The sequence below is a fragment of the Macaca mulatta genome, chromosome 9 (assembly GCF_049350105.2).
Source record: "Macaca mulatta isolate MMU2019108-1 chromosome 9, T2T-MMU8v2.0, whole genome shotgun sequence".
Lineage (NCBI taxonomy): Eukaryota > Metazoa > Chordata > Mammalia > Primates > Cercopithecidae > Macaca > Macaca mulatta.
The window spans coordinates 857,640-885,362 of record NC_133414.1 but is presented as its reverse complement, the minus strand read 5'-3'; the positions used below and the strand labels follow the sequence as shown (position 1 = coordinate 885,362).

The following is a 27,723-nucleotide window of genomic DNA, read 5'->3' as shown; positions in this document are numbered from 1 at the left end:
ATCTAGCATCAATTGCTATGTACATCACAAAATGAGAAACAACTGACATCATGTGTCTCCTGATAGAACACACCACTCCCATGGAATAGTCTTGCCCCCTCCCGCCAGCCACCAGACGCAGCTATCAATCTCCATGAAATAAAAAGGACTGAGCAGCAGGTTAAACTAGACTATAGGGATGCGATCAGCAAAAGCCAGACTATGGAAAATCACAACCAATGGCCGGGTTTCTTCAATCAATTCCAAAAAAAACAACAACAACAACAAAAAAGAAGAGAAACCTAGAGATGAAAAGAACAAAAGCAAGCAGAACTAAACCATTATACAGAAGTAAATTAGAGTGTTTAGGGTGTACCAGGCTAAGAGCCAGTCACCCCAAAGCCCACAACTTTTAATGCTTGACAAAACCTATGTAGCTTTTTTTATAATGGCATCACTCATCAGTCAAAATAAGAAATGAAACTTAATGACTAATACGCATTCTTGACAGTGACTCTATTACAGCCTTCAGTACCTTAACATATTTGCAAAGTTTAAAAGATATCTTTATGTTCGGACTTGACTAAGTAGATCAACTTGATTTAAATGAATCTAAGGCTTGAAAAGTATTTACCTATCGAGAGTACAGAATAGGAATATTAGGCTTTAGAGCAAAAGATCTGACTTCCTGTCATAGTGCATTGCTACTTCCTAACTTACCTTAGGCAAGTTTAACAAACAAGGAAATTAATATCAGCCAAGAAGCAAAGGCACTGGCCGGATTGGGCAATTTTCTAGACAGTTCTTTCTTGGAGCTGTCTAGCAGGGAAATAATGACAAATGTGATTAATGTTATGAAGGAAGTACAGGATGCTCTGATTTGAGCCACATAATAAAAACAAACATGGCATACCTCTCAGATGAGATGAGGCAGAGGAAACACAGGGACCCAGTCTTAAGCACTTAACCTCTGATTCTTTCTTTTTCTTTCTTTTCATCTTTAGATGAAACTAATAAAACCAAGACTATCTGGTAGGTAAATAAATGTATTCATATATAATTGTAAAACTATGGACCTTACAGCATGAAGAAAAATAAGCCTTGGCATCAATTAAAGCTACGCTGATGAAGAAAGGAGAGAAAAGAATGCTTATCAATCATACACAATGCAAAATGAGATGTAGGCAATCCTGTTAATAATCTCCATGTCTTTTACTACAGTTTAACATGTGTATACATGTACACACACGTATTGTGGGAGTTAATTCTCTTACTCCCAGATTAGAAGGTGGTCACAATCTGACAGCAACATCACACTGGGAGATTGTGAGAGCTGCTCAGAGAAATGTCCCTGAAGCTTCTAGAGAAAGATGCTACAGATGAATAAAGGTCATCTGAAAAACTGAAATAGTTGTCATGTTTACATGATTTTAATTTAAAAAGCTGAATCCAAAGAAAAGTATTTTATTTAAACATTCTTCTCTAAGCAATTTTTATATAAAGGATGGTTTTTTAAAAATCTCAACCATAAGGAAATACTGTTTTGCACTGTTTTTTTAAAATGTTTTACATCAACATCATTTACATTTAGTTATCATACCTCAAATTACGTGCTTTATTTAAAAACATAATTAAAATAATGTACTATTTATTTTATTCTTATTGTTCACATAGTATTATCTTTTTTTTTCTTCTACTATCTTATAGGAGCAAGGAGTTGTACACAGTCAGCTTTAAAATACCCCAAGGCCGAGTACAGAGTTGGAGCCACATATATCCTCACCCCTTCTCTATATCCTTTTTTCTTCCCTCTTAGCCTTTGGGTTTCTTTGTTTTGAGACGGGGGCCTCACTGTCACCCAGGCTGGAGTGCAGTGGTCTTACCTCAGCTCAATGCAACCTCTGCCTTCCAGGCTCAAGTGATTCTCCCACCTCAGCTTCCTGAGTGGTTGGGACCACAGGTGCACACCACCACACCAGGCTAATTTTTGTATTTTTGGCAGAGATGGGGTTTCACCATGTTGGCCAGGCTAGTCTCCAACTCCTGAGCTCAGGCGATCCACCAGCCTTGGCCTGCTAAAGTGCTGGGATTACAGGCGTGAGCCACTGCACCCATCGCTAAGTAGCCTTTGTAATCTTCACCAGCACACAGGGAAACGACAAAAATACATGGAACTCTATTTTATTACTTATTAATAAAGGTCAAAAAAAGCACTTATTTGAGTTTTGTAAATTACTCCCATTCTCCATTTTTACCCATAGCATCTAAAGAATGTGAAGACATTTTCTCTAAAGCATCAAGACATTTTCTCTAAATTATTTTTAAAATTCCAAACACTTAAAAAAGATAAATTTAGCTTTATTTCTTTAAGAATACCCAGAGAAACAAAACAAAACCAAGTTCCTAACTGAAGACTCCCTTATAATTAGTATACAACATGTAAATAGAAGCTTCATAAAGTACTTTGATTTTTCTTTTTTTTTGTATCCTGGATCTGTCTACCCATATAAATAGCATGAGAAACTAGGGGGTGGGGGTGGAGAATTTTATTCTTTAAAACTGAATGTTTATTTAACATGATTTCTAAAATACAGAAGGAAATTGTTGAAAATTCTGTTAGTGGGCTATAAAGTAGTAAGATGTTACTACACATACCACACCTATCCTGTATTAAAATTAGTAATGAACAGTAGACTGTTTTTAGATAGCTTTACTACACAAAAGTGATTCACTAAAGGTGTTTTTAATAAAAGAATCTCTGGCCGGGTGCAGTGGCTCACGCCTGTAAATCCCAGCACTTTGGGAGGCCGACGCAGGTGAATCACGAGGTCAGGAGTTTGAGATCAGCCTGGCCAACATGGTGAAACCCTGCCTCTACTAAAAATACAAAAAATTAGCAGGGCGTGGTGGTGGGTGCCTGTAATCCCAGCTACTTGGGAGGCTGAGGCAGGAGAATCACTTGAACCCGGGAGGCAGAGGTTGTCGTGAGCCCACTGCACTCCAGCCTGGGTGACAGAGTGAGACTCCATCCCAAAATAAATCAATAAACAGAGCTAAAAATTTTGTTAACTAAAAAACTATTATAAATAGTACATAGTGATATTTTCCTTATCTAATTTTTCTATGAAACTTCTAAACACAAGTTGCTTCTGTATGTTTCTGTGTTTTTCTAACAAGTAAATATTCCTGCAAAGCAAAAGGTGTCTTCAGTTCTTTGTAATATATGTTGATTAGCATAACAGATGAAAAATTTTTTGGCCTTTCCCCCAAAATCTTCTATGAAATTTTACAGAAATATTTTTGTTTAAATTTACTTACTTTGTAATACGGTCAATGTTGGCAATTTGCTTCTGGTTCCGTATAATCTCAATGGCTGCCCAAAGATGCTGGATAGCTTTTGTATCCGCCTGTCGTCTTTTTGTTAAACGTGCCATGACCTGTTTACTTCTTTAGCTGCAGTAATAAAAACATAAGGGGAACAAAAAACAGATTACAAAATGATTTATCAATATAAGCGAATAACATTATCAGGACCTCTCAACTATTGATTATACTTAGTATGCAGTATTGCCCACTTTCTATTTTTTCTACCATCGACATCACCAGTTACTTCATATAAAGTATCATTCATTTCATTACATCATGAAGAATGACATTCTAAAAGCCAAAAAGTTAAAAAGGTTACCCCAAGAAGAGTAAGTGGTCACTTCATACCAATATACTTTTAGAAAATGCATTTAAGTTTATCCTAAAACACAGAAATACTGCAAGGTAAAACTTCCTTTGTTGACATTACATTGTTTGTAATTTGATCAATACAAAATGGAATTTAAATATTCTAATTGTTTGGTACTTTGGTTTATTATAATCATGGCTTAATCAAATTTTATATACATACATAGATACATGAAAACAACATTCTTTTTTAAAATCAAACCATGAACATTAAATATAAGGAAGTTACTTCTGGGATGAGATGTGAAAGGTTGAGGGACAGAACACTAGAAGGTCACAAATGATGAAGAATGGTAACATTCTTGGTTTAGGTGTAAGTTTCGGAGGGTATTTATTACACTATTAGGAAACAGCATTGCTATTTTATTCAAATTTTAGTATTCTAGATGAATTGAAGAAAATTGCCACCACACCTCCCAATAATTTTCCTGCTGTCTCCTGGCAAGATGGGGAGAGAAAAGAGTTAAACCCTGGATGTCCGGAGAACAGCAGTATCACAGAGAGGATTCTCTTAACTCAGCATGGAGAGACGCGTCTGTAGGCATCCGGTAAGCCTTCGCCATGAATCCTAGCATTGAGGACCCACTGAAACATCTCTCTAGATCATACGTGCTATCATGCTGACTTTAAAATCTAGGTTCTAGAATATACAGTGAACATTAAGCCTTCTGAGATCAATGAAATCTCTTTGATCTGCCCTTTCCTATATGTTAAGTTTGGAGAATGAGGGAGGGAAGCACTTTGCTGTGTTCCATGACTGGCCAAGAGAGCCACAGGAATCTCCTTTTTCTCTACCTCCGTGTTTCTTCACAGCCCACTCAGTTCCCCCACTTTCTCAGACAAACACAAATAAACTCTATAGTTGCTACCAAAACTTATCTTGAGAAAATTGGGTCAGTCAGGCTCCTAAAATAAGATGTTTTTCAGAATTACACCAGCATCAGAATACATTTTGAACATGTTTAAAGGTATTCCTGAATATTCTCACACTATTACTTCTAATAGTTCCAAGTTGCTCCACAGAGCAAATAATTCAAAAATAATACCAGTATTCAAGTTCTAAAGAAAACTTTAGGAATATCAGTTGGTTCTGTATAACTTTATACATAACTAAAATACAAAAATTGTAACTTAGGAACACTTCCATTTTAGACAGTAATCACTTCAAAATGTACAAACATTTCTCTGTTGAAGTGCACTTGTACTGGAGCACCAACTTTCAGAATTTGATATGCCTTAATGGAAGGAATTCATTGGTAAGGATTTACCATATGTCAGAAAGTGACATCTAATGGTGAACTGTAATAATACAACTCAATCCTGTGAGATTATACAAATACTCAGAAAAATGAACAAAGTTTCAGTTATTCCTATATAGTCAAAAATATATACAGGTGTCCACTTTATATAAGGCACTGTGCTAGACACAATGAAGTAGTTAAAACTGTATAAACAGCGACCCTTGCCAAAAAATACTCTAAAACTGGCAGAGGAAATTTGACATACACACATGGAACTAACTGTAAGGTCATATATGACATATAAATGGTTCACAATATGTACTATAAAAATTCAGATAAGGGAGACACTACTTCTCACTTAGGTAAAATTTGAGCAAAGAGATGAGGAGCTCTGCAAAATGGTAAATATGTGTAGGAAAATGTAAAAGCCAATTTTTCCCTTTCTTAATTTCTTTAAAAGATAACTGGCAGTTTAAAGCAAAGATAAAAACAATTGATAGGTGTCATTAGGCTTAAACACACGTAGAAATAAAATATATAACAACCAAAACACACAGGAAGGGAAGTGGGAGTAAGTAGAAATATATTATTATAAATCTCCTACATTTTATGCAAGTAGTATTATGTTAATTCAAGGGAGGCTATCATAAATTAAGGATGTATATTATAATTTCTAGAGCAAACATTGAAGAATAATACAAATAGGTATAGGTAACAATTCAACTTGTAAATTTTTTTTCACAATTCATGATATGTAAGAATATGAATAATTTATTCAGAACTATAAAAAAATGTAAAATGTTAAATTTAACAGCAAAGCTAACATTTTTAAATAATATCATAATAAATAGTAAATATAACTATTTATATAACATAACCAGAAGAATATAGTGGGGACTAAGTAGCAGAAACCCTAAAAGTGATGACACAGATTCCTAGAAATGATTAAAATCAAGATTAAAGAATGAAGCAATGCTACATTTCAGAAAAGCAGGTGTAAAGTTAAAAATCAAAGATCTGAGAACTACCTGAATCAAGTCACAGAAAATAAACATACCTTGTAATACAGGTGCACTATAAGGAGGATGATCATTAGTTATAAGAGCCCACGCAGAACATTGCAAAAAATGCCAGGGAAAGACAAATCCAAGTGAGAGAAATACAATGAAGTTTGAGGCATATTATAAAGCTACCAAAAACAACTTGACCTATGGAGGCAAGATCTTTTTAAAGTGCAACCATAAAATTATCCTTTCATATGAAATCTAAATTCATTCACTCATTTAACATATAATTCGTGTATGCCTGTTACACACCAGGTGCTCTCCTATGTTCTAGGGATACAGCAATAAGCAAAATGGGCAAAAATCCTCCTCTCATCCAGTAAACATGACTAATGATGTGACTAGATATATAAGAAAAGAACAGCACTTTGGGTGTTCATCAGTAAAAAGAAAGTCTTGGAATCCTGGGTACAGAGAGCTGATTATTTAAGGTCCTTGTTGATATGGCCAAACCAAATCTTACAGTCCATCCTTATTTGAGTGCATATTGCATTACTGCCCACAGCTCCCAATTACTCTCCCAAACGTCACACCTCCATCCCTTTGTTTATGCAGTTCTCTCTCCCTGGAATGTTCTCCCCTGCCCCTTACCAATTATTAAAAATTTCCCTGTCCTTTCTAGGATTTACTTTAATGCAATTTTCCCTGACCAGCCTCTTCTCCTGGAATCAAACCAAATAAAATTCAATTGTCCTTTGTATTCTAATAGCAATTTGTTTATACATCTCTTACAAATGTATTGCTTGTACAAATACTTACAAATTCCTCAAAAGAATTGTTTTAATTCAACTAAGACAAGATACATCTTATTCATTTTTATAACTCATGTTTTTCAACGTGCCTAGCAGTTTTGAACATACTAACCCTTCAATATAAAATTATTAAATTCAATTTTTTCAGTTGTTAGGTAAATAACAAGAGCCCAGAGTGTACCTTTCTTTATGTTTTATCAAAGATTGAGACATCAAAAAGAAAGATCAGAAGACTCTGTGGAGATCATTAATACAGTCTTCAATCTTTGTTCTGCTCCAACACATTTGAGGAATGGAACAGGCCCCTTTTGGTAAAAGTAGACCATGATTCTCAAGAAGCCTGTAGTTAAAAAAATAAAAATAAAAAATAGCAAAAACTTCTGAGTAACTTTAATAACCCCCTAGGTGATACTGATATTCTCCATCCCAACAAATCCATATGTACTGCAATCTCCACAGTCTACAGAAGTGTCATTTTATATCCATACTACTTCTACACAAACTCGGGTGAGGGCAAAAGGGAGAATAAAGGAGAAATCATGTCAGAAAAAAGCTTAGGAATATTCAAAATGAAACAAGATGTTGCTTGGTGATATATATATATTTGTGAAAACTGCTTTAAGGAAATGATAAACACAATAGTTACCAAGAACAGCTGAGGGGGCAGGGAAAAGAGATAGAGGAGCACAGTATGGGAATTCAAAACACCAAGTAGGTTCTGATTTTTACTTCTGGTGGTAGGTTCAGGTTTTTTATCAGTACATTGCATAAAATGTTTTCAAATATTTGCATCAAATATTATTACTTTTTCCCAAAGTCTATTAGCACTTTTAAATTATTTTTCATTGTCTCTTCATACCATTTTCCCAGTTATATATTAATTTTCACATTAGGTTCATCCATAAAATGCTTTCCTCTTTGCCTCTTAATAAACATTAAATTTTACTGAAATCTAGCTATGTATTCTTTTATCATTGCTTTTGTGATCAGAAGTCCCTCTACACTCAAATCAGAAAAATATGCAATTATATTTTGTAGTTTTTTATTTGTATTTTTTAGTTTTTGAGGCGGAGTTTCGCTCTTGTCACCCAGGCTGGAGTGCAATGGTGTGATTTCGGCTCACTGCAACCTCCACCTCCCAGGTTCAAGTGATTCTCCTGCCTCAGCCTCCCGTGTAGCTAAGCTAGGATTACAGGCACGTGCTACCACACCTGGGGAATTTTTGTATTTTCAGTAGAGATAGGGTTTCACCATGTTGGCCAGGCTGGGTCTCGAATTCCTGACCTCAGGTGATCCGCCCACCTAGGCCTCCCAAAGTGCTGGGGAGAATTACTTTTTTAAAATTATGATTAGTAAACTATTTTTTAGAGCAATTTTAAGTTTGCAGCAAAATTGAATGGAAAATACAGAGTTTCCATATACTCCCTGGCCCCACACATGCACAGCCTCCTCTATTATCAACATCCCACGCCAGAGCAATACATTTGTTAAAACTCCACAAACCCACACTGACGTATCATTACGACCCAAAGTCCACAGTGTACACGAGGGCTCACTCTTGGTGGTGCACATTCCATGGGTTTTGACGAATGTATGAATGACAAGTATGTACCACTGTAGTACCCACACAGAAAGGTTTCACTGACTTAAAAATCATCTGTGCTTCACGTATCCATCCCTTCCTTCCCCTAACCCTCGGCAACCACTGGTCTTTTTACTGTCTTCATAGCTTTGCCTTTTCCAGGATGTCACAGAGTTGGAATCAAACAACATGTAGCCTTTTCAGGTTGGCTTCCTTCACTTAGTAATATGCATTAAGTTTCCTCCATAGCTTTTTATGGCTTGATAGACTGTTACTTTTTAGTACTGAATAATATTCCTCTGGCTGCATATAACACAGTTCATCCATTCATCTACTCGAGGACAGGTTGCTTCTAAGTTTTGGCAATCAAAACAAAGCTGCTATAAACATCCATGTGCATGTTTTTATGGCACATAAGTTTTCCATTCATTTGGGTAAATACTAAGGAGTGTAACTGCTGGTTCGTATGGTTGGAAAATGTTCAGTTGTATAAGAAACTGCCAAACTGTCTTCCCAAGTGACCAGACCATTTTGCACTTCCACCAGCAATGACTGAGCACTTCTGTTGTTCCACATCCTCATCAACATTTGGGATTGTCAGTCTTTTGGATCTGGGCCATTCTAATAAGTGTGTGGTGATACCTTATTGATTTTAATTTCCTAATGATATATGATATTGAATATATTTTCATATATTTGTCATCCGTATTTCTTTGGTGAGATGTCCAGCCAGGTCTTCTGCCCTTAAAATTTTTTTTAATATATTTTTGAAAGAGGGTCTCACTCTGTCACCCAGTCTGCAGTACAGTCATAGCTCACTATACCCTCACATTCCTGGGCTCAAGTGATTCTCCTGCCTTAGACTCTAGAGTAGCTAGGACTACAGGCATGCACCACCATGCCCTGCTCATTTTTTATTTTTTAATGTTTTGGAGAGGCAGGATTACTCTACGTTGCCCAGGTTGGTCTCCAACTCCGGGCCTCAAGTGATGCTCCCACCTTTGCCCTTCTGCCCATTTCCAGAACATGTTTTCCATTTTCTTATTATTTAATGTTAGATGTTCTTTGTTATGTTTTGTTTGATGGTCCTTTATTAGATATGTCTTTTGCAACTATTTTCTCCCAATCTGTGGCCTGTCATCTCGCTTTCTTGACATTATCTTTCACAGAACAAAAGTACTAAATTTTAAGGAAGTCCAGCTTATCAATTCTTTCCTTCATGGATCATGCCTTTAGTGTTATACCTAAAACATTATTACCACACAAAAGGTAATCTAGGTTTCCTCCTATGCTATTGCCTAAGAGTTTTACAGTTTTGTATTTTACACTTAGGTCCCTGATTCATTTTCAGTTAATTTTTGTGAAGGATGTAAGGTCTGTGCCTAGATGATTCTTAACTTTTTCTTTTTTTTTTTTTTTTTTGAAAGTGGATGTCCATTTGTTCCAGCACCATTTCCTCAAGGGCTTTTTGCTTCAAGGTATTGCCTCTGCTCCTTGGTAAAAGTTGAACTGACTGTATTTATGTATTTCTGGGTTGTCTATTCTGTTCCATCCATCCATTTGTCTGTCCTGTCACCAATGCCACATTGTCTTAGTCACTGAAGTTTACAGTAAGTCAACGTCAGGTAGTATCAGTCCTCAGACTTTGTCCTTCAATATTACGATGACTATTTTGGGTATTTTGTCTCTGCATATAAACTTTAGAATCGATTTGTTGAATCCATGAAATAACTTGCTGGTATTCTGATTGAGACTACATGAATTTGTACATAAAAGTGGGAAGAAGAGCCATCTTGACAATATTGTTTTCCTATCCATGAACATGGAATATTGCATCATTTATTTAATCTTTTATATCTATTATCAGAGCTCTGCAGTCTTCCTGATATACATCTTGTCCACAATTTATTAGATTTCTACCTAAGCATTTCATTTCAGGGGTACTAATGTAAATAATATGCTTTTGATTTCACATTACACTTGTTCATTGCTGATAAATAGCAAAGTGATGGATTTTTGTATATTACCCTTGTATCTTGCAACCTGGCTATAACCACTTAGTAGTTCCAGGAGTTTTTCTGTTAATTCTTTTGGATTTGCTATATAAATGATCATGTCATCTGCCAACAAAGACAGTTTTATTTCTTCCTTCCCAATCTATTTGCTTCTTATTTCTGTTTATTATCTTATTGCATTAGCTAGTACCACAGTTTGAATGTTTTTGTTTATCCAAAATTTATGTGGGAAATTAAACCCCAAGGTGACGGCATTCAGATGTGCAGAGGCTGGGAGGTGATTGGGCCCTGGGGGCTCTGCCCTCATGAATGGGATTAGCCCTTAAAAAAGAGGCTTCAGAGACCTGCCTGGCCATTCCATCTCTTCTGCCATGTGAGGACACAGCAATAAAGTATCATCCTGGAAACAGAGCAACCCTTACGAGACACGAATCTGCCAGTGCTTTGATCCTGGACTTCCCAGCATGCAGAACTGTGAGAAATAAACTTCTGTGATTTATAAATTACCCAGTCTGTGGTATTTTGTTATAGCAGCAGGAATAGAGTAAGACAACTAGGACGTCCCATATGACGTTGAAAGGCAGTGGTGAGGGGACATTCTTGCCTTGTTCCTGATCTTAATGGAAAAGCTTCAAGTTCCTTACCATTAAGTATGATGTTAGTTGTAGGGTTTGTGTAGATACTCTTTAACAAGTCAAGGAAGCTCCTTTTCATTCCTAGTTTCTTGGGAGGTTTTATGAAAGAATGTTGGGTTTTGTCAAATCCTCTTTCTGTATCTATTGGTAAGATCACCTGATTTTGATAAACCATTTTTATTCTCACTTAGTTCCAAATACTTAAAAGTTCCTCAAGATTTATTCTTTGAGCCCTGTTATTCAGAAGTGTGCGTTTCATCTCAATATATTTGGGGATTTTCCATCTTTCTGTTATTAATTTCACTCTTCATTCCATTGTGGTCTGACAGCAGATATACTATTTCTATTATTTTAAGTTTATTAAGGTCTGTTTTATGGCATCGAACGTGGTCTATGTCAGTGAATGTTCTGTGTGACCTTCAGAAGAATGTGTGATTTGCTGTGATTGAATAGTGTGATTTGCTGTTATTGAATAATGTAATCTATAGATGTCAATTATATCCAGTTGATTGATGTTTTTGAGTTCAACTATGTCCTTACCAACCTTCTGCCTGCTAGATCAGTCTATTTTTGCTAGAGGGGTATTGATATCTCCAACTATAGCAGTGGATTCATTTATTTCTCCTAGGAGTTCTATCAGTTTTTGCCTCACATATTCTGATGCTCGGTTGTTAGGTGCATACACACTAGGCACTGTTATGCCTTCTTAGAGTATTGACTCCTTTATCATTATATACTGCCCACCTTTATCCCTGATAACTTCCCTGCCTCTGAAGTCCTTTGACTGAAACTGATACAGCTATTCTGATTTTCTTTTCATTAGTGTTACCATGCTATATTCTTTATCTCTTCAATCTGTATATTTAAAGTGCATTTCTGGCAGTCAAGACATTGTTGGGTCGAGTGTTCTGATCCACTCTCACAATCTCTGTCTTTTAATGGCTGTGTTTAGGCCATGTTTCTTTTTTTTTTTTTTTTTTTGAGACGGAGTCTCGCTCTGTCGCCCAGGCTGGAGTGCAGTGGCGCGATCTCGGCTCACTGCAAGCTCCGCCTCCCGGGTTCCCGCCATTCTCCTGCCTCAGCCTCCTGAGTAGCTGGGACTACAGGCGCCCACAACCGCGCCCGGCTAATTTTTTGTATTTTTAGTAGAGACGGGGTTTCACCGTGGTCTCGATCTCCTGACCTTGTGATCCGCCCGCCTCGGCCTCCCAAAGCGCTGGGATTACAGGCGTGAGCCACCGCGCCCGGCCGGCCATGTTTCAAGTGATTATTAATATAATTAGATTAATATCTGCCATGTTTGTCACTATGTTCTATTGTTTGACTTTGTTACTCTTATTTCTGTCTTCCACACTTTTCCTACCTTTTGTGGTTTTAGTTGAGCATTTTATGCAATTCAATTTTCTCTCCTTTCTTATCACATCAATTATACTTCTTGCTTTACTACTTGTAGTGGTTTCCCCAGAGTTTGCAACACACATTACAATTAACCCAAGTCCACTCTCGAATAACATTATACTGCTTCATGGGCAGTGCAAGTACCTTATAACAACAAAATATTCTGAATTCTTCCCTCCAGTCCCTTGTGCCATTTCACTTACACATAAACTGTCATTCATTTTACTTACACATAAGCGCACACACACACACAATCAAATACACAGTTACTATTATTGTTTTGAACAAATTATCTGTTAGTAGAAAGAAAAAAAATGTATTTTATCTTTCCTTATTCCTTCTTGAATGATCTTCCTTTCCTCATCTACATCCAGGTTTCTAACTGAAATAATTTGCCTTCTTTCTGAAGAACTTCTTTTAACATTACAAGGCAACAAATTTCCTTAATTTCGTCTGAGAAAGTCTGTATTTTTACTTTTTATGAAAGATATAGTTTTACTGGATACAGAATCCTAGGTTGGTGGGGTTTTTTCTTTCAACACTTTATTTCATTCCAACTCCTCCTGCTTGCATGGTTTCTGAAAAAAAGTCAGATGTAATTCTTAACTGTGCTCCTCTACAGGTAAAGTGCTTATTCCTCTGGCTTCTTTCAAGTTTAATTTCCTGACATTTGAATATGGTATGCTTAGGTATAATATTTTTGGCATTTAGCCTGCTTGGTGTTTTCTGAACTTTCTGGATCTTTGGTTGGTGTGTCTGATACTGGTGAAATTGTCAAGCATTCTTGACTCAAATATTTCTTCTGTCCCTTTCTCTCCTTCTTCCCTTCTGGTATTCCCATTATACATATGTTACATCTTTTGTAGCTTTCCTGTAGTTCATGAATATTCTTTTCTCAATTGCTTTTTTCCCAGACTTGTCTCTCTCTGCTTTTCAGTTCTGAAGATTACTAGTTGTCATATCCTCACATTCAGAGATTCTCTCCTTGGTCACGTCCAGTCTACTGATAAGCCCACCACAGGTTTTTTTGTTTTGTAACAGTGTTTTTTATCTCTAGCACTTCTTTTTGGTTCCTTCTTAGAATTTCCATCTCTATGCTTGTATCGTCCATTTATTCTTGTTGCCTATTTTTTGGCATTAAAACTCTTAGCATTTTAATCACAGTTTTTAATAATCCGTGGTCTGATTATTCCAACATTCCTGCCATATCTGACTCTAGTTCTAATGCTTGTTCAGTTTCTTCACACTGCTGGTTTTTGCTTTAGTAGACCTCTTGTAATTTTTTGCTGAAAGGTGAACGTGATGTACTGGGTAAAAGGAACCTTGCTAAATAGGCCTTTAGTAACATAGTGCAAGGTGTGGGGAAGGGAAGCCTTCTTAGCCCTACGATTTAATCTTTAGACAGCCTGTGCCACTGGACTTTGAACTTCACCAGGGCTGCAGTTTCCCCCCTTAGGTGGGACGGGATGACTGGAGGGGGCTGAGGTTGTATATTTCCCTTTCCCCATGTAGAAAGCTACAGTAGGCTGGAGTTAGGTATTTCCGGTCCCCCAGGTAGGCTAGGCTTCGGTAAAACCATGTCTCCTGAGGGTAGGCTTTGTTAAGAACAGAAAGCTCTTACATAACAAAATGATCCCTTTCTCCCTCCCGCTGCAAGAAGCACAAGGAGATTTTTCTCCAATATTCACTGTGAGGTCAAGCTCCCGGAGGTAAAAATTCAAAACTGTGGCAGCCGTCCCCCATGACTGGGTCCCTCTGAAGTTTCTAACTCTCAGAGTTGTCCATGCTGTGCATCTAGCGATTCATCCATTACAGTTCAGCCTTTCCCACTCCAGCACTGGTCCCCACATCTAGCGATTCATCCATTACAGTTCAGCCTTTCCCACTCCAGCACTGGTCCCCACATCTAGCAATTCATCCATTACAGTTCAGCCTTTCCCACTCCAGCACTGGTCCCCACATCTAGCGATTCATCCATTACGGTTCAGCCTTTCCTACTCCAGCACTGGTCCCCACAGAGGTTTCTGCTCGTGGGTTTCTGCTCTGCTAAGTTGTGATTCTTCACATCCACCTGTCTGTCTCCAATTCTCGGTGCAGCAGTATGCCCCATGGCTTCACTTCCCTGATGGATCTAAAAGAGCTTTTTTGTTTATTATTATTATTTTTGCTTGTTCAGCTCTTTACTTGTGGTTAGGACAGCATGGTTACTTATGAGCTCCTTCCATGCCAGGCTGGAAACCATGGAATTACTTTTTGAATGTGGCATTAAATGAAAATACAGAGTGTTTCCCTGAAGAAGCAACCACTGAGCTAGTGTGATTCACTGAAGGATTTTTCTCTTCTCCAACAAAATGTGATACCTCCCTAATCATACGTTAAATGATTAGAGACAGGGTCTTACTATGTTGCCCAGGCTGGACTCCATTCTCCTGTACTCAAGTAATCCCTCCTACCTCAGCCTCCCAAAGGACACAGGTACACATACCACCATGCCTGGCGTTATATATTAAATTCTTATCAATCCTAGCATTAGTTTTTTTTAATGTGTTTGGTCTTTTATTGGTGCCCCACAATTATCATTATAACTTGCATGTATAAGCTACATATATCCAAGGTATAATTATAATAAATGCCATGTTATCATTGTGATTCCTATATAATTATTGCATATATAGTACTGTCTGCGCAGCAGTATTGTCAGTTTTTTAAAGCATCTCATATTTTAAACCTTCTTCATGCCCCTAATAACTTTTACCATAAAACAGATGCTAAATAAATACTTACTGATTCAATACTCTCCCCAGCCAAACCTGAGATATTAAAAAATTAGTTGTTGGTTGCCAGGGGGCATCAAGAGTTATTGTTTAATGGGTATAGAGTTTAAGTTTCACAAAACAAAAAGAATCACAGAGATGGATGATGGTGAGAATTGCACATTATAAATGCATTTAAATACACTAAATTGTACTCCTAAAAATGATAAAGATAATAAATTTTATGTTATGTGTATTTTGCCACATTAAAAAACTTAAAAAATAGGAAGAGAAAAAAATCGAGTCTATAATAATAAATGGTTAACTACCAGGTCTTAAGTAAAGATCAGTAATACTGCCCCAAGAGCCCCAAGACAATCTGCTGTACACTTTCCACATGTGGCAGTCACAGAACGTGGATAACTGGTAATACAGAGCCCTCAGAATGGATCTCCTGGTAGCTTTCTGTTTGTTTGGATCAAAGTACATTAGATTAAGAATGGGGAAATATTGCTATGCAACACATTGATCAAGGTTCCTGATAGCAAAACAGGTCATTGTGAACCCTTTATTCACTTTTTAAAAAATGTTTTAATTACCTTTTTAGTTATACTAGTAAATGCAAAAGGATATTTCAGGACTTTTCAGTTTGACAAAACAGTCTACAAAACAAAATGGTGGGTGAGAAAATTGTTACCCTTTTTATTTTTTAAAAAGCTTTATTGAGGTATAATTCACATACAATTCACCCATGTGAAGTGTACAATTCAGTGGTTTTTGGAACATTATATTATTTTTAAAACTGCAGCAAAATATATATTAATATAGGATTTGCCATCTTAACCATTTTTGAGTACACAATCTGGCAGCACTAATTACCGTACATTCCCAGTGTTTTGCAACCATCACCATTACCTATTTCTAAAACTTTTTATCACCCCAAACTACAGACCATTAAGTAATAATTCCCCATTCTCTGCTCTTCCAAGCCCCTGACATCCTCAAATCCACTTTCTATATCTATTAATATGCCTAGACATTTCATGAGTGGAATCATACAGTATTTGTCCTTTTGTGTCTGTCTTATTTCAATTAGTGTGTTTTCTAGGTTCATCATTTTGTTGCATGTGCCAGTACTTTATTTCTTCTTACGGCTGAAGAATATTCCACCATATGGATAAATTACAATTTGTTTATCTGCTCATCTGTTGATGGACACTTGGGTGGCTTCCACCTTTTGAAAAACGTTGTGAATGAGACTGCAGTGAACACTGGCATACAAGTACCTGCTTGGGTCTGCCTTCAATTCCTTGGAACATATACCCAGAAGTGGAATTGCCAGATCATGTAATAAATTCTACATTTAACCTTCTGAGGAATTAGTAAACTCTTTTTCACAAGCAGCTGCACCATTTTACAATCCTGACAGCAATGTACAAGTGTTCCAATTTCTCCACATTAATACCAACACTTATTATTTCCCATTTTTCACTTTAAAAAAATCATAGCCATCTAAGTAAATGTAATTACCTCATTGTGGGTTTGACCTGAATTTTTCTAAGGACTAATGATGTTGAACACCTTTTCATGTATTTACTGGATATGTATATATGTCTGGAGGAATGTCTATTCAAGTCCTTTGCCCATTTTTAATTGGGCTGTCTTTTTGTTGCTGTTGAGCTGTAGGTGTTTTTTAAATATTCTAGATACCAATCCAGGAACAGATACAAGCTTTGCAAACATTCTTCCCTTCTGTAGACTGTCTTTACACTTTCTTGATAAGGTCCTTTAACGCATAAAACTTTCAAATTTTGATAAAATATAACTTAACTATTTTTTCTTTTGTTGCTCATGCTTTTAGTGTCATACCTAAGACTCCACTGCAAAATCAAAGGTCATGAAGATTCAACTGTTTTCTTTGAAAAGTTTTAGGGTTCTGGCTTTTATATTTAGGTTACTGACCCATCTGGAGTTAATTTTTATATGCGATGTGAAGTAGGGGGTCCAATTTCATTCTGTACATGTGGAAATCAAGTTATCTTGGCACCATCTGTTGATGAGACTATTCTTTCCCAATTGAGTGGACTTTGTCAGAAATCAACAGCCATAGATGTATGGGTTTATTTCTGAACTCTAAATTCTATTCCACTAGACTATAAATCTATATTATTACTAGACTACATATCTATATTATTCCAATACCACATTGTTTTGATTACTGTAGCTTTGGAGTAAGTTTTGAAATGAGGAAGAGGAGAGTAGTAATTGAGGAAAAGCTGCAAAAAGAATGCAAGACCAATGGGAGCTTTAGAAAATAATGGGTTTTTCGGCTGGGCGCGGTGGCTCAAGCCTGTAATCCCAGCACTTTGGGAGGCCGAGATGGGCGGATCACGAGGTCAGGAGATCGAGACCATCCTGGCTAACACGGTGAAACCCCGTCTCTACTAAGAAATACAAAAAATAGCCGGGCGAGGTGGCGGCGCCTGTGGTCCCAGCTACTCGGGAGGCTGAGGCAGGAGAATGGCGGGAACCCGGGAGGCGGAGCTTGCAGTGAGCTGAGATCCGGCCACTGCACTCCAGCCCAGGCTACAGAGCAAGACTCCGTCTCAAAAAAAAAAAAAAAAAAAAAAAGATTTCAGAAAGTACAGAATAATGCTAGGATGTCAAAAAGCAGAAAGAACTGAAAACATCCACTAGATTTAGCAATATGTTGGTCACTGATGACTTCAGCAAGAGCTGTCTTAGTGAAATAATAGCACCCCAACTGGATAGGAGTGGGTTAAGAAGTGGCAGGTGAAGAACTGAAATAGAGAAGAGAACTCCTTCCAGAAGAATGACTGAAAAAAGTAAAGGAGGTAGATGGAACAGTAGCTGGAAAGAGACAGATGAGAGGTCACATGAAGGTCTAGGATTATTTAAATTTTATTATTTTAATTAAAATACTATATACACATGATTTTTCAAAAATCAAATAATCCCAAATCCCCTACCCCCTCCTTCCTGCCACCATAAGGCAATCATTGTCAACTATTTTAGTTTTCCTTTTTGGGTCTTACCTCTGTATTTACAAACCCTACCCTTATGTAATTATCTTCCTACTTAAGTCAATTAATCTCTTTCACATATACCTCCCCAGCACACACACACTATCCTTCCTTTTTTCTTCTCGAGAAAGTCATACTCCAATTTCTAGTTAAATCAAAATGCACTGTTAATTAGGACAATGCACTTCCCCACCACACTGAAATTAGGCGAGGCCATGTGTGGATGTGACAAACAGAATCTGAGTAAAAGGGATTTATACCACTTGTACAACGGATGATGTAAGAAAGCTCACTATGATTTGCTATGCTTTCTTTTTCTTTATACCATTCCAAAACTGGTGGCTGCTCTGTCAGCCTACATACTAGAATGAGGACAAATGACAGCAGAACTCCCAGCTCATCTGTGATGGACATATATTATGAGCAACAATCACTGTTTTAAACTACTGAGATTTTGAGGTCGCTTGGTATCACAGCATAACCTAACCAACCCTGCCTATCCTAGGAAGTCAAGGAGATTATACATGAGGAAAGACTTAAATAGTGAAAGAGAGCTAGCCTTACAAAGGGAAGCACATGCAAAGCTGTTAAGTGAGAAAGAACTCAGTATGTTTGAAGCAGAAAGGACAGTGGAATGTGGTAAACAGAACTATGAAAAGCAGAAGAGAGCCATACTGAGATTAAATCATGCAGAATGTAAAGCTGACAATAAGTAGCTTGGATTGCAATATGACAGCAATACACAGCAACTGAAGGGATTTTAAGCTGGAGTAGGGTGTGAGGGGAACACGGTGTTAAGCAAAACGCTACATAATCAATCAAAAATAGTTGGCATTCCCTTTCTACAGCCAAATTCCAGATCTCAGGCTCAGGCAAGAAACCAAACAATACCTTTCTGGAGAAATTAAATGTTCCCAGAGAAAGACTCTTTAGACACTGACATTTGAAGGTATCTAAAGAAAAAGCCACCTGGCCACCTGACATCCCAACAGTAAAGCCAACTCACACAGAATAGGTACAGGTATGTGTTGAGTCCAAGACAACTGTTCACACCAGCTTTCCAGTGTCTCACCCTTAAATGTGAACAGACAGCCACGGATAACCAGGTATTTGAGACTAGCTTCTCAATAAAGAAAGAGGCCACATCAGACAAACAGAAGAGGGTAAGGGTTGGGGGAGAAGGAGGAATTAAAAACAGAAAATGCAGAAACAGTAAAGATTTTTTAAATATATGTAATTAATATGAAAGAGTTAGAAATAGAATTTTATCTATAAACCATAAATAAGATACTATAAGTAGGAATATTCAGGAAAATTTAAAATATGAGGAATAACAAATTCAGTTAAAGGGTTAGAAAATAGTTGAGGCAATCTCCCAAAAAGTAGAACAAAAAAATAAGGAATGCACAATAGGAGACAAGAAAAATACATGATATAATATCTGAATAATAAAATGGAAGGAAAAAATTATTCAAGAAGAGTTTCTAGCACTGAAAAACAGCCATTTGCAAACAGAAAGGGCCCATCAACTGTCCAACATATAAATGGAAGGAAGGCCAAAGCACATCAGCTTAGAATATCAAAACACTGAGAGTTGCTTCCCAGGCAGTGATGGGTGATGGGGAGAGGTCATAAAACAAAATGTTATCAGATTTCTTGGTATCAGCATGGAAACTAGAAAATGATAGATGAATGCCTTCTAAATTCTTTAGAAAAATTATTTTCAACCTAAATGTCTAATCCCTCTCAATGATCAACGAGTGAAGGCCAACTAAAGACACTTCAGTCACGTAGATATTCAAAAAATGTATGCGCCTTTTCTCAGGAAGCTACGAATATGAATAAATAAATCAGGAGAAAGAAAACCTGCAATCTTGCCTCGTCCGGGAAACAGGACTCAACACAGGAAGAAGGGATGGAACGGGAATTCCCAGACCAAGAGCTTTACAGCAGACCTGTAAAAAAGTCCAGTCACTGTTAGAGCAAGCGCAGGACAGGCTTAGAAAAGGGGCTCCCGGGAACAAACAAACTGAGCAACTGCCTTGGACTCAACACATACATATACCAATAAACATATAAATTTATGCTACAAATGTATTAATATCCATGCAAAAATCTTAAATAAATTTTGGTAAACAGAATCAAAATACCGTTTTTAATGTATCATTACAGGAATGCAATGATGGTTCAATATTAGGAAATACATTAATATAATAAATGATATCAGAAGAACTAAGAAGAATATGATCACCTCTAGAGATACTGAAAAAGCACTTGACAAAATTCAACATTCATTCATATAAAAAACCCTTAAAAACGAAGAACTGAGGGATACCGCTTTAACATTCAGGCAAACCTCATTGGTTTACAAGTTGCTTTATTGTGCTCAAGTATTGCTCTTTTTCAAAAAAAAAATCTGATGTGGCAGCCTTGAGTCAAGCAAGTCTGCTGCCCTTTATCCGACAGGGTGGGCCCAGTTCATGTCTCTGGATAACATTTTGTTAAGTGTCACAATATTTCAGACTTTTCCATTATCGTTATTATATGTGTTACGGTGATCTGTGATCAGTGATCTTTGCTGTCACTAATTATTTTGGGTACCACAAACTACACCTATGTAAGACAGTGAACCTACTAAACGCGTGTGTTCTGACTGCCCCACCAACTGCTCCTTCTCCCATCTTTCTCCCTCTGCTCGGGCCTGCTTGAGACACAATAATGAAATCAGGTGGATTAACAGCCCGACAATTGCCTCACAGTGTTCAAGTGAACAAAGAGTCACATCTCTCTCACTTTAAGTCAAAAACTAAAAATGATTAAGCTTAGTGAGCAAGACATGTCGAAAGCCAAGACAGGCTGAAAGCTGGACCTCTTAAGCCAAATAGCTATCCCAGCTGCGAATGTAAAGGAAAAGTTCTTGAAGGAAATCAAAAGCGCTCTTTCAGTGAACACACGAATGATAAGAAAGCAAAACAGCCTTATTGCTGCTTTGGAAAATATTTTAGTGGTCTGAATAGAACACCAGATCAGCCACAATATTCCCTTAAGCCAAAATTGAATCCAGAACAAGGACCTAACTCTCTTCAGTTCTCTGAAGGCTGAGAGAGGTGAGGAAGCTGCAGAAGAGAAGTGTGAAGTTAGCAGAGATAGATTCATGAGGGCATTCACGAGGAAAGAAGCTGTCTCATAAAATACAGGAGGAAACAGCAAGTCATCCCGAAGATCTAGCTGAGATAACTGAGTAAGGTGGCTACACTAAACAACAGATTTTCAATGAAGACAAAAGAGTCTCACGTCGGAAGAAATGCCATCTAGGACTTTCACAGCCGGAGAGGTGATGATGCCTGGGTTCAAATCATCAAAGAACAGGCTGACTCTTAATGCAGCTGGTGACGTTAACTTGAAGCCAACGCTCATTTACATTCTGAAAATCCTAGGGCCCTTAAGAATTATGTTACATCTACTCTGCCCATGTTGTGTAGATGGAGCAAAGCCTAGATGACAGCATGTCTGTTTACAGAATGGTTTACAGAATATTTTAATCCCACTGCTCAGAAGAATAGATTCCTTTCAAAATATTACTGCTCACTGGCAATCTACCTGGTCATCCAAGAGCTCTGATGGAGATGTACAGGGAGATGAGTGTTATTTCCATGTGGTTAACACGACCTCCCTTCTGCAGCCCACTGATCAAGAATTAATTTCAGCTCGGCACAGTGGCTCACACCTATAATCCCAGCACTTTGGGAGGCTGAGGCAGGAGGATCACTTGAGCTCAGGAGTTCAAGGCTGCAGGGAGCCCTGTTTGTGCCACTGCACTCCAGCCCAGATGACAGAACACAACCCAGTCTCAAAAAAAAAAAAAAAAAAAAGTAATTTCAACTTTCAAGTCTTATTAAAGAATACGTTTCCTAAATTTAAAGCTGATACAGTGATTCCTCTGATAGATCTGGGCATGTTAACTCCGGATGTGGTGGAAATGGGAAGAGACCTAGAATTAGAAGTCGAGCCTGAAGATATAACTGAATTGCTATAATCTCAGGAAAAACGTTAATGAATGAGAATTTGCTTCTTATGGATAAGCAAAGAAAATAGTTCCTTGAGATGGAACCTAATCCTGATGAAGATGTTGTGAACATTGCTGAAATGACAACAAAGGTTTCAGAAATTCCATAAATTTAGTGGATAAAGCAGCAGCAGGGTTGGAGAGGAGTGACTCCAATTTTGAAAGAGGTTCCACTGTGGGTAAATGCTATCAAACGGCGTTACAAAGACAGAGAAATCTTTCATGAAAGAAAGAGCCAATCGATGGGGCAAACTTCACTGCTGTCCTTATTTTAAGGAACTGCCACAGACATCCCAACCTCCAGCAGCCACCACCTAATCAGCCAGTAGCCACCAACATCAAGGCAAGACCCTCCACCAGCAAAAAGACCCCAATTCCCTGAAGGCTCAGATGATTGTTAGCATTTTTAGCAATAAAGTATTTTTTAATTAAGGTCTGTACATTTGTCTTGTTAGACATACCATTGTTGCACACTTAACAGACTATGGTATAGTGTAAACATAACTTTTATCCACATTGGGAAGCCAAAAAATGTGTGTAACTCACTTTGTTGTGATACTCACTTTGTTGTGATACTCACTTTGTTGTGTGGTCTGGAACCAAACCCACAGTATATCCAAGGTATGCTTGTATACATATTAGCTTCAAAGCTATCATCTTACTTAATGGAGAAACATTAGAAGATTTTGCGTTAAAATAAAGAAACAGTTAAGGATCCTCACTATATCCCTTCTTATTACATACTGCTTTGAGGGTATTTACCAATGCAATCACATGAGAAGGCAATCAGAGGAATCAGAACTAGAAAAAGGTAAAGCATCTTCTATTTGCAGATGGCACCGATGATGTGACTATATATTCAGAAAACTCAAAGGAATGAATGAAAAATACAATCAAAAGTCAGAAAATCAAAACTATCAAGTATTAGATGGAAATATGAGTAAATTCCTTTAAAATCAAAGAGTAGAAACAAACAAGAAAACACACACAAAACCCAAAAACAAGCAAAATTAAACCCTTTGCACATCCCAAATACAGCACACACAAAGTAAAAATACAAGTGACAAACTGAATGGCAAAAGTGTAAGAAATATTTGCAACTTATAAATTCAGGGCTAATATCCCTAATATGTAAAGAACCTCTAAAATCTTGGAATACACCCCAAAATCCAATAGAAAAAAAATGAGCACAAGATACGGATAAACAGAAAACACAAAAAGTAACGCAAAAGGCCTACACATTCATTGAAAGATGCTTAATTTATCTCATTATTAGAGAAGAGCAATTTTTAGATTACATTTAATATATCATTTCTACATATTAGACTAGCAAAACTCTAAAAGCCTGGCAATGTACTCTGCTTTACAGGCTGCAGGGAAGTAGGCATTCTCATACACTACTGGTGGGAACACAAAATGTCACAGTCTTTATAGAGGGGAATATGGCAATAATCACCAAAGCTACGTATGCATTTACTCTTTGACCCACCAATCTCACTGGCAAAAATCACAAAATGATGTATATATAAAGTCATTTATCATAGCCCTATCTGTACTAGTAAATCAATAAGGAACTGGTTGAATACGGTATGGGGCATCCATACAGTGGAGTACAATCACCTACTGAAAAAAAAAATAAGAGGGATCATGTCAAAATGCAACTAAAGGAAAAAAAAGTGGATTTCATCAACATTAAAAAGTTTTGTATTTCAAAGAACACCATTAAGTGAAAAGACAACCATATAATGTAAAAGAAATTAAAAAAAAATTTTAAAAACGTGCAAATCATATATTTGATAAAGAGGTTCTATTCAAAATATACAAAAATTACTACAACAATAGAAATACAAATAACCCAAGTAAAACATGGATAAAGGATCTGAACAGATGTTTCTCTAAAAAAGATACATAAATGGCCAGTAAGTACATAAAAAGATGCTTAATATTAGTTATTAGAGAAATGCAAATCAAAATCACAATGAAATGCCAGTTCATAACCACGAGGATGGCTTCAATCAAGAAATCATACAATAGGCTGGGTGCGGTGGCTCATGCCTGTAATGGCAGCACTTTAGGAGGCCAAAGAGGGTAGATGACTTGAGCCCAGGAGTTCAGGACCAGTCTGGCCAACATGGTGAAACCCTGTCTCTACAAAAAAACAAAAATTAGCTGGGCGTAGTGGCAAACACCTACAGTTCCAGCTACTCAGGAGGCTGAAGTCAGAGGATCACTTGAGTCCAGGAGCTAAGGCTGCAGTGAGCCAAGATCTCACCACTGTACTCCAACCTGGGTGACACAGCGAGACCTTGTCTCAAAAAAAAAAGAAGAAGAAAAGGAATAACAGAATAATAGAAACTGGTGCAATAATAGAAACCAGTGTTCTCATACATTGCTGCTGGTAATGTAAAATGGTGCAGCTGCTTTCAAAAACAGTATGGCAGGTCCTCAAAAAGAAAACAGAGTTCCCAAATGACCTAGCAATTCCACTCCTAAACATATACACAAAAGAACTGAAAACATACATCCACACAAAAAACATGTACATGTACATTCACAGCAGTATTACTGACATTAGCCTAAAAGTGGAAAAAACCCAAATGTCCATCAACTGATAAATGGATAAACAAAATGAAACAAAATGTGTTATATCCAATGGAATATTATTCATACAATGAAATGTTATTTGGCCAGAAAAAGGAGTAAGATACTGACACATGCTACAACATGGATGAACCTTGAAAACATTCTGCTAAGTGAAAGAAGCCAGAAACAAAAGGCCACATATTATATGATTTTTGTTTATATGAAACATCCAGAACAGACAAATCCACAGAAAGACTGGTAGGTGCCAGGGGATGTGGTGAAAGAAAATGGGAAATGACTGCTATTGGGTCTGGGGTTTCTTTTTGGAGTGGTGAAAATGCTCTGGAATTAGACGGTGGTAATGGCTACAATACCTTGTAAATGCACTAGAAATCACTGATTTGTATACTTTTTTTAAAAGTCACTGGAGTCAATTTACCTGTTACTTTGTTCAAGTGAGGAGTCAGCAGAGGACTATTTTTATAGTGTCTATTAAAATTATGAACTTACACAGAATTATAAAGAATTTCCAAACCAGGATTCCTGATTTTTGCCCTTCCTTTCCTTGAGGCCTCCCCTACCCTCTAGGAAAGTAGCTTATGTGTGCTTTCATTTTCATTACTGTTAATTATTAACTTTTAAAAATGGCTATTATGCCAGGTACAAAGGCTCATGCCTGTCATCCCAGCACTTTGGGAGGCTGAGGCAAGTGGATCACTTGAGGTCAGGGGTTTGAGACAAGCCTGGACAACATGGTGACAACCTGTCTCTACAAAAAATACAAAAATTAGCCAAGTGTGGTGGCATGCACCTATAATCCCAGCTACTTGGGAGGCTGAGGCAGGAGAATTGCTTGAACCTGGGAGGCGGAGGTTGCAGTGAGCCGAGATTGCACCACTGCATTCTAGCCTGGGCGACAGAGCAAGACTCTGTCTCCAAAAACAAAAATAAAAAAAGCTATTATGGAAATTTTCAAATATACTAGAGAGAATAATATAAACCTTTTATGGTACAACTTAACATTTTACCATATTTTAAATCTAAATTATTTTCCTGAAATTGCCAAGTCCTAGGCATCAAAAGTTCACTATGGTACACAGTAATTTATCAATAAAAATAACAAGTGTTAACTGTAAAATTCAGTTAAAAAAACAAACTTGACTCTTTCTAATACCCTCTTGTCTGCCATCAGAAATATCAAAGAATGTAAGAGAGCCTATACTGCCAGTCCTCAAATACCAGTAAGGAGATCTGTGCCTAGATCATTGAAAATAGTTAAGTAATACAAAGGTATTTTTTGTTTGTATTTTTTTTTTTTTTTTGAGACGGAGTCTTGCTCTGTCACCCAGGCTGGAGTGCAGTGGCCGGATCTCAGCTCACTGCAGGCCCCTCTTCTCGGGTTCACGCCATTCTCCTGCCTCAGCCTCCCGAGTAGCTGGGTCTACAGGCACCTGCCACCTCGCCTGGCTAGTTTTTTGTATTTTTAGTAGAGACGGGGTTTCACCGTATTAGCCAGGATGGTCTCGATCTCCTGACGTCATGATCCGCCCGTCTCGGCCTCCCAAAGTGCTGGGATTACAGGCTTGAGCCACCGCGCCCGGCCTCATTTTGTTTGTATTTTTAACGTGGCTCTTTTTCTGTGTTTTTATTAAATAAGTATTTGGAATCATGACCTGGATATGTATGAAAACTCAGACCAAACGATCTGAAATTCTCCACTCCACAAATATGTTACTTCTCAAATGAATATATTCCACTAGTTTACTTCCAAATTGATGGTCCTCACATTATCTGAAGGTTAGGGAACTAGTTATTTTGTTTTGTTTTTACTTAATAAGGGCCTTTAAGCTAAAGTATATAATATCTTTGTGATTAGAACTTTAAAGCATGTAGCATATTTATGCTAAGAAATTAATCACATGAACAGAGGGAAAAGGATCTACCATCCATAAGTTTTAGTTATGTGCTTTGTGTAAGTAAAACACCAAAATACAGTAAGGTTTGATTTATCCCAATTTAAAGATACATTCTATAAATTTTCCAAGTAAGTGATTTCTTTAAGCATTAAAAATTTCTTAAGATGTGACTGCAACCGTAACGTATGTTTGAAATGCCCATATCTGCTTAAACAGAGTATAAACAAACATGTTTTCTAACTCCCCAAGGTCATCATATGCAACAATACAGAAAAATCGACTCAGGTGCACAGGGGCTGTTTCTCTCTGCAGCAGGTTCTCTCAACCCTGGAGCTATCTGAGGCCAGTGGCTCCTGGTTGTGAGGCCATCCTGTGCATCATATGCTCAGTGGCTTCCCTGGCCTTGACCTAGTTGATGCCTATAGTATCCTCCAAGGCATGATGATCAAAATTGTCTCCAGACAGAGCCAAATAGCCCCTGCAGGGTAAAGTCCACCAGACTTGAAAAATCCCTGCTGTAAATTAAATGGTCAGGCTTTTGCACTCCTGTGCTTGAAATTTGTTGTTTTCTATATCCTCCCTCAAGGTTTGCCACTCGATGGCCCAGTAACTGTATATAGGTTTCTCAAAGGATTCCCTTGTCCTTTTAGAACTGGTTTAAGTCTCTTGTACACCAAAACGTCAATACATCACCATGACGACAGCCAGTCTCCCAAAGAGGACCTCTTTGGTTACGGTAAAAGAGGGTGGAAGCTCCCCTCTGAATAAGGGTGTGAGTTTTTAAATTATAAATATTATGGCTAATAGGTAATCTTTTTAGATTTTTGGTCTTGGTTTAATCTTGGCCAAAACCAAAAGTGCAAAAATCATACCATGTCTTAATTTGCTTTTTAAAAAATTACTAGTGAAGCCAAACATCATTTCAAGCAAAACCTTTTTTTTTGTTTGTAGCTCTTCTTT

General features: G+C 37.4%; 1 protein-coding gene across 50 annotated transcripts in view; it reads right to left on the bottom strand.

The window, feature by feature from the left end:
- Positions 1–27,723, bottom strand: part of ZMYND11 (zinc finger MYND-type containing 11) — a 117,396-nt gene that overhangs the window by 70,597 nt on the left and 19,076 nt on the right. For all 50 annotated transcript variants that reach the window (XM_077945259.1, XM_077945263.1, XM_077945277.1 and 47 more), the window contains 1 exon segment: positions 3,298–3,432. Coding sequence is in view for 16 of the 50 variants with exons in the window: in XM_077945245.1 (XP_077801371.1) it covers positions 3,298–3,413 (116 nt within the window). In the remaining 34 variants the exon portion in view is untranslated.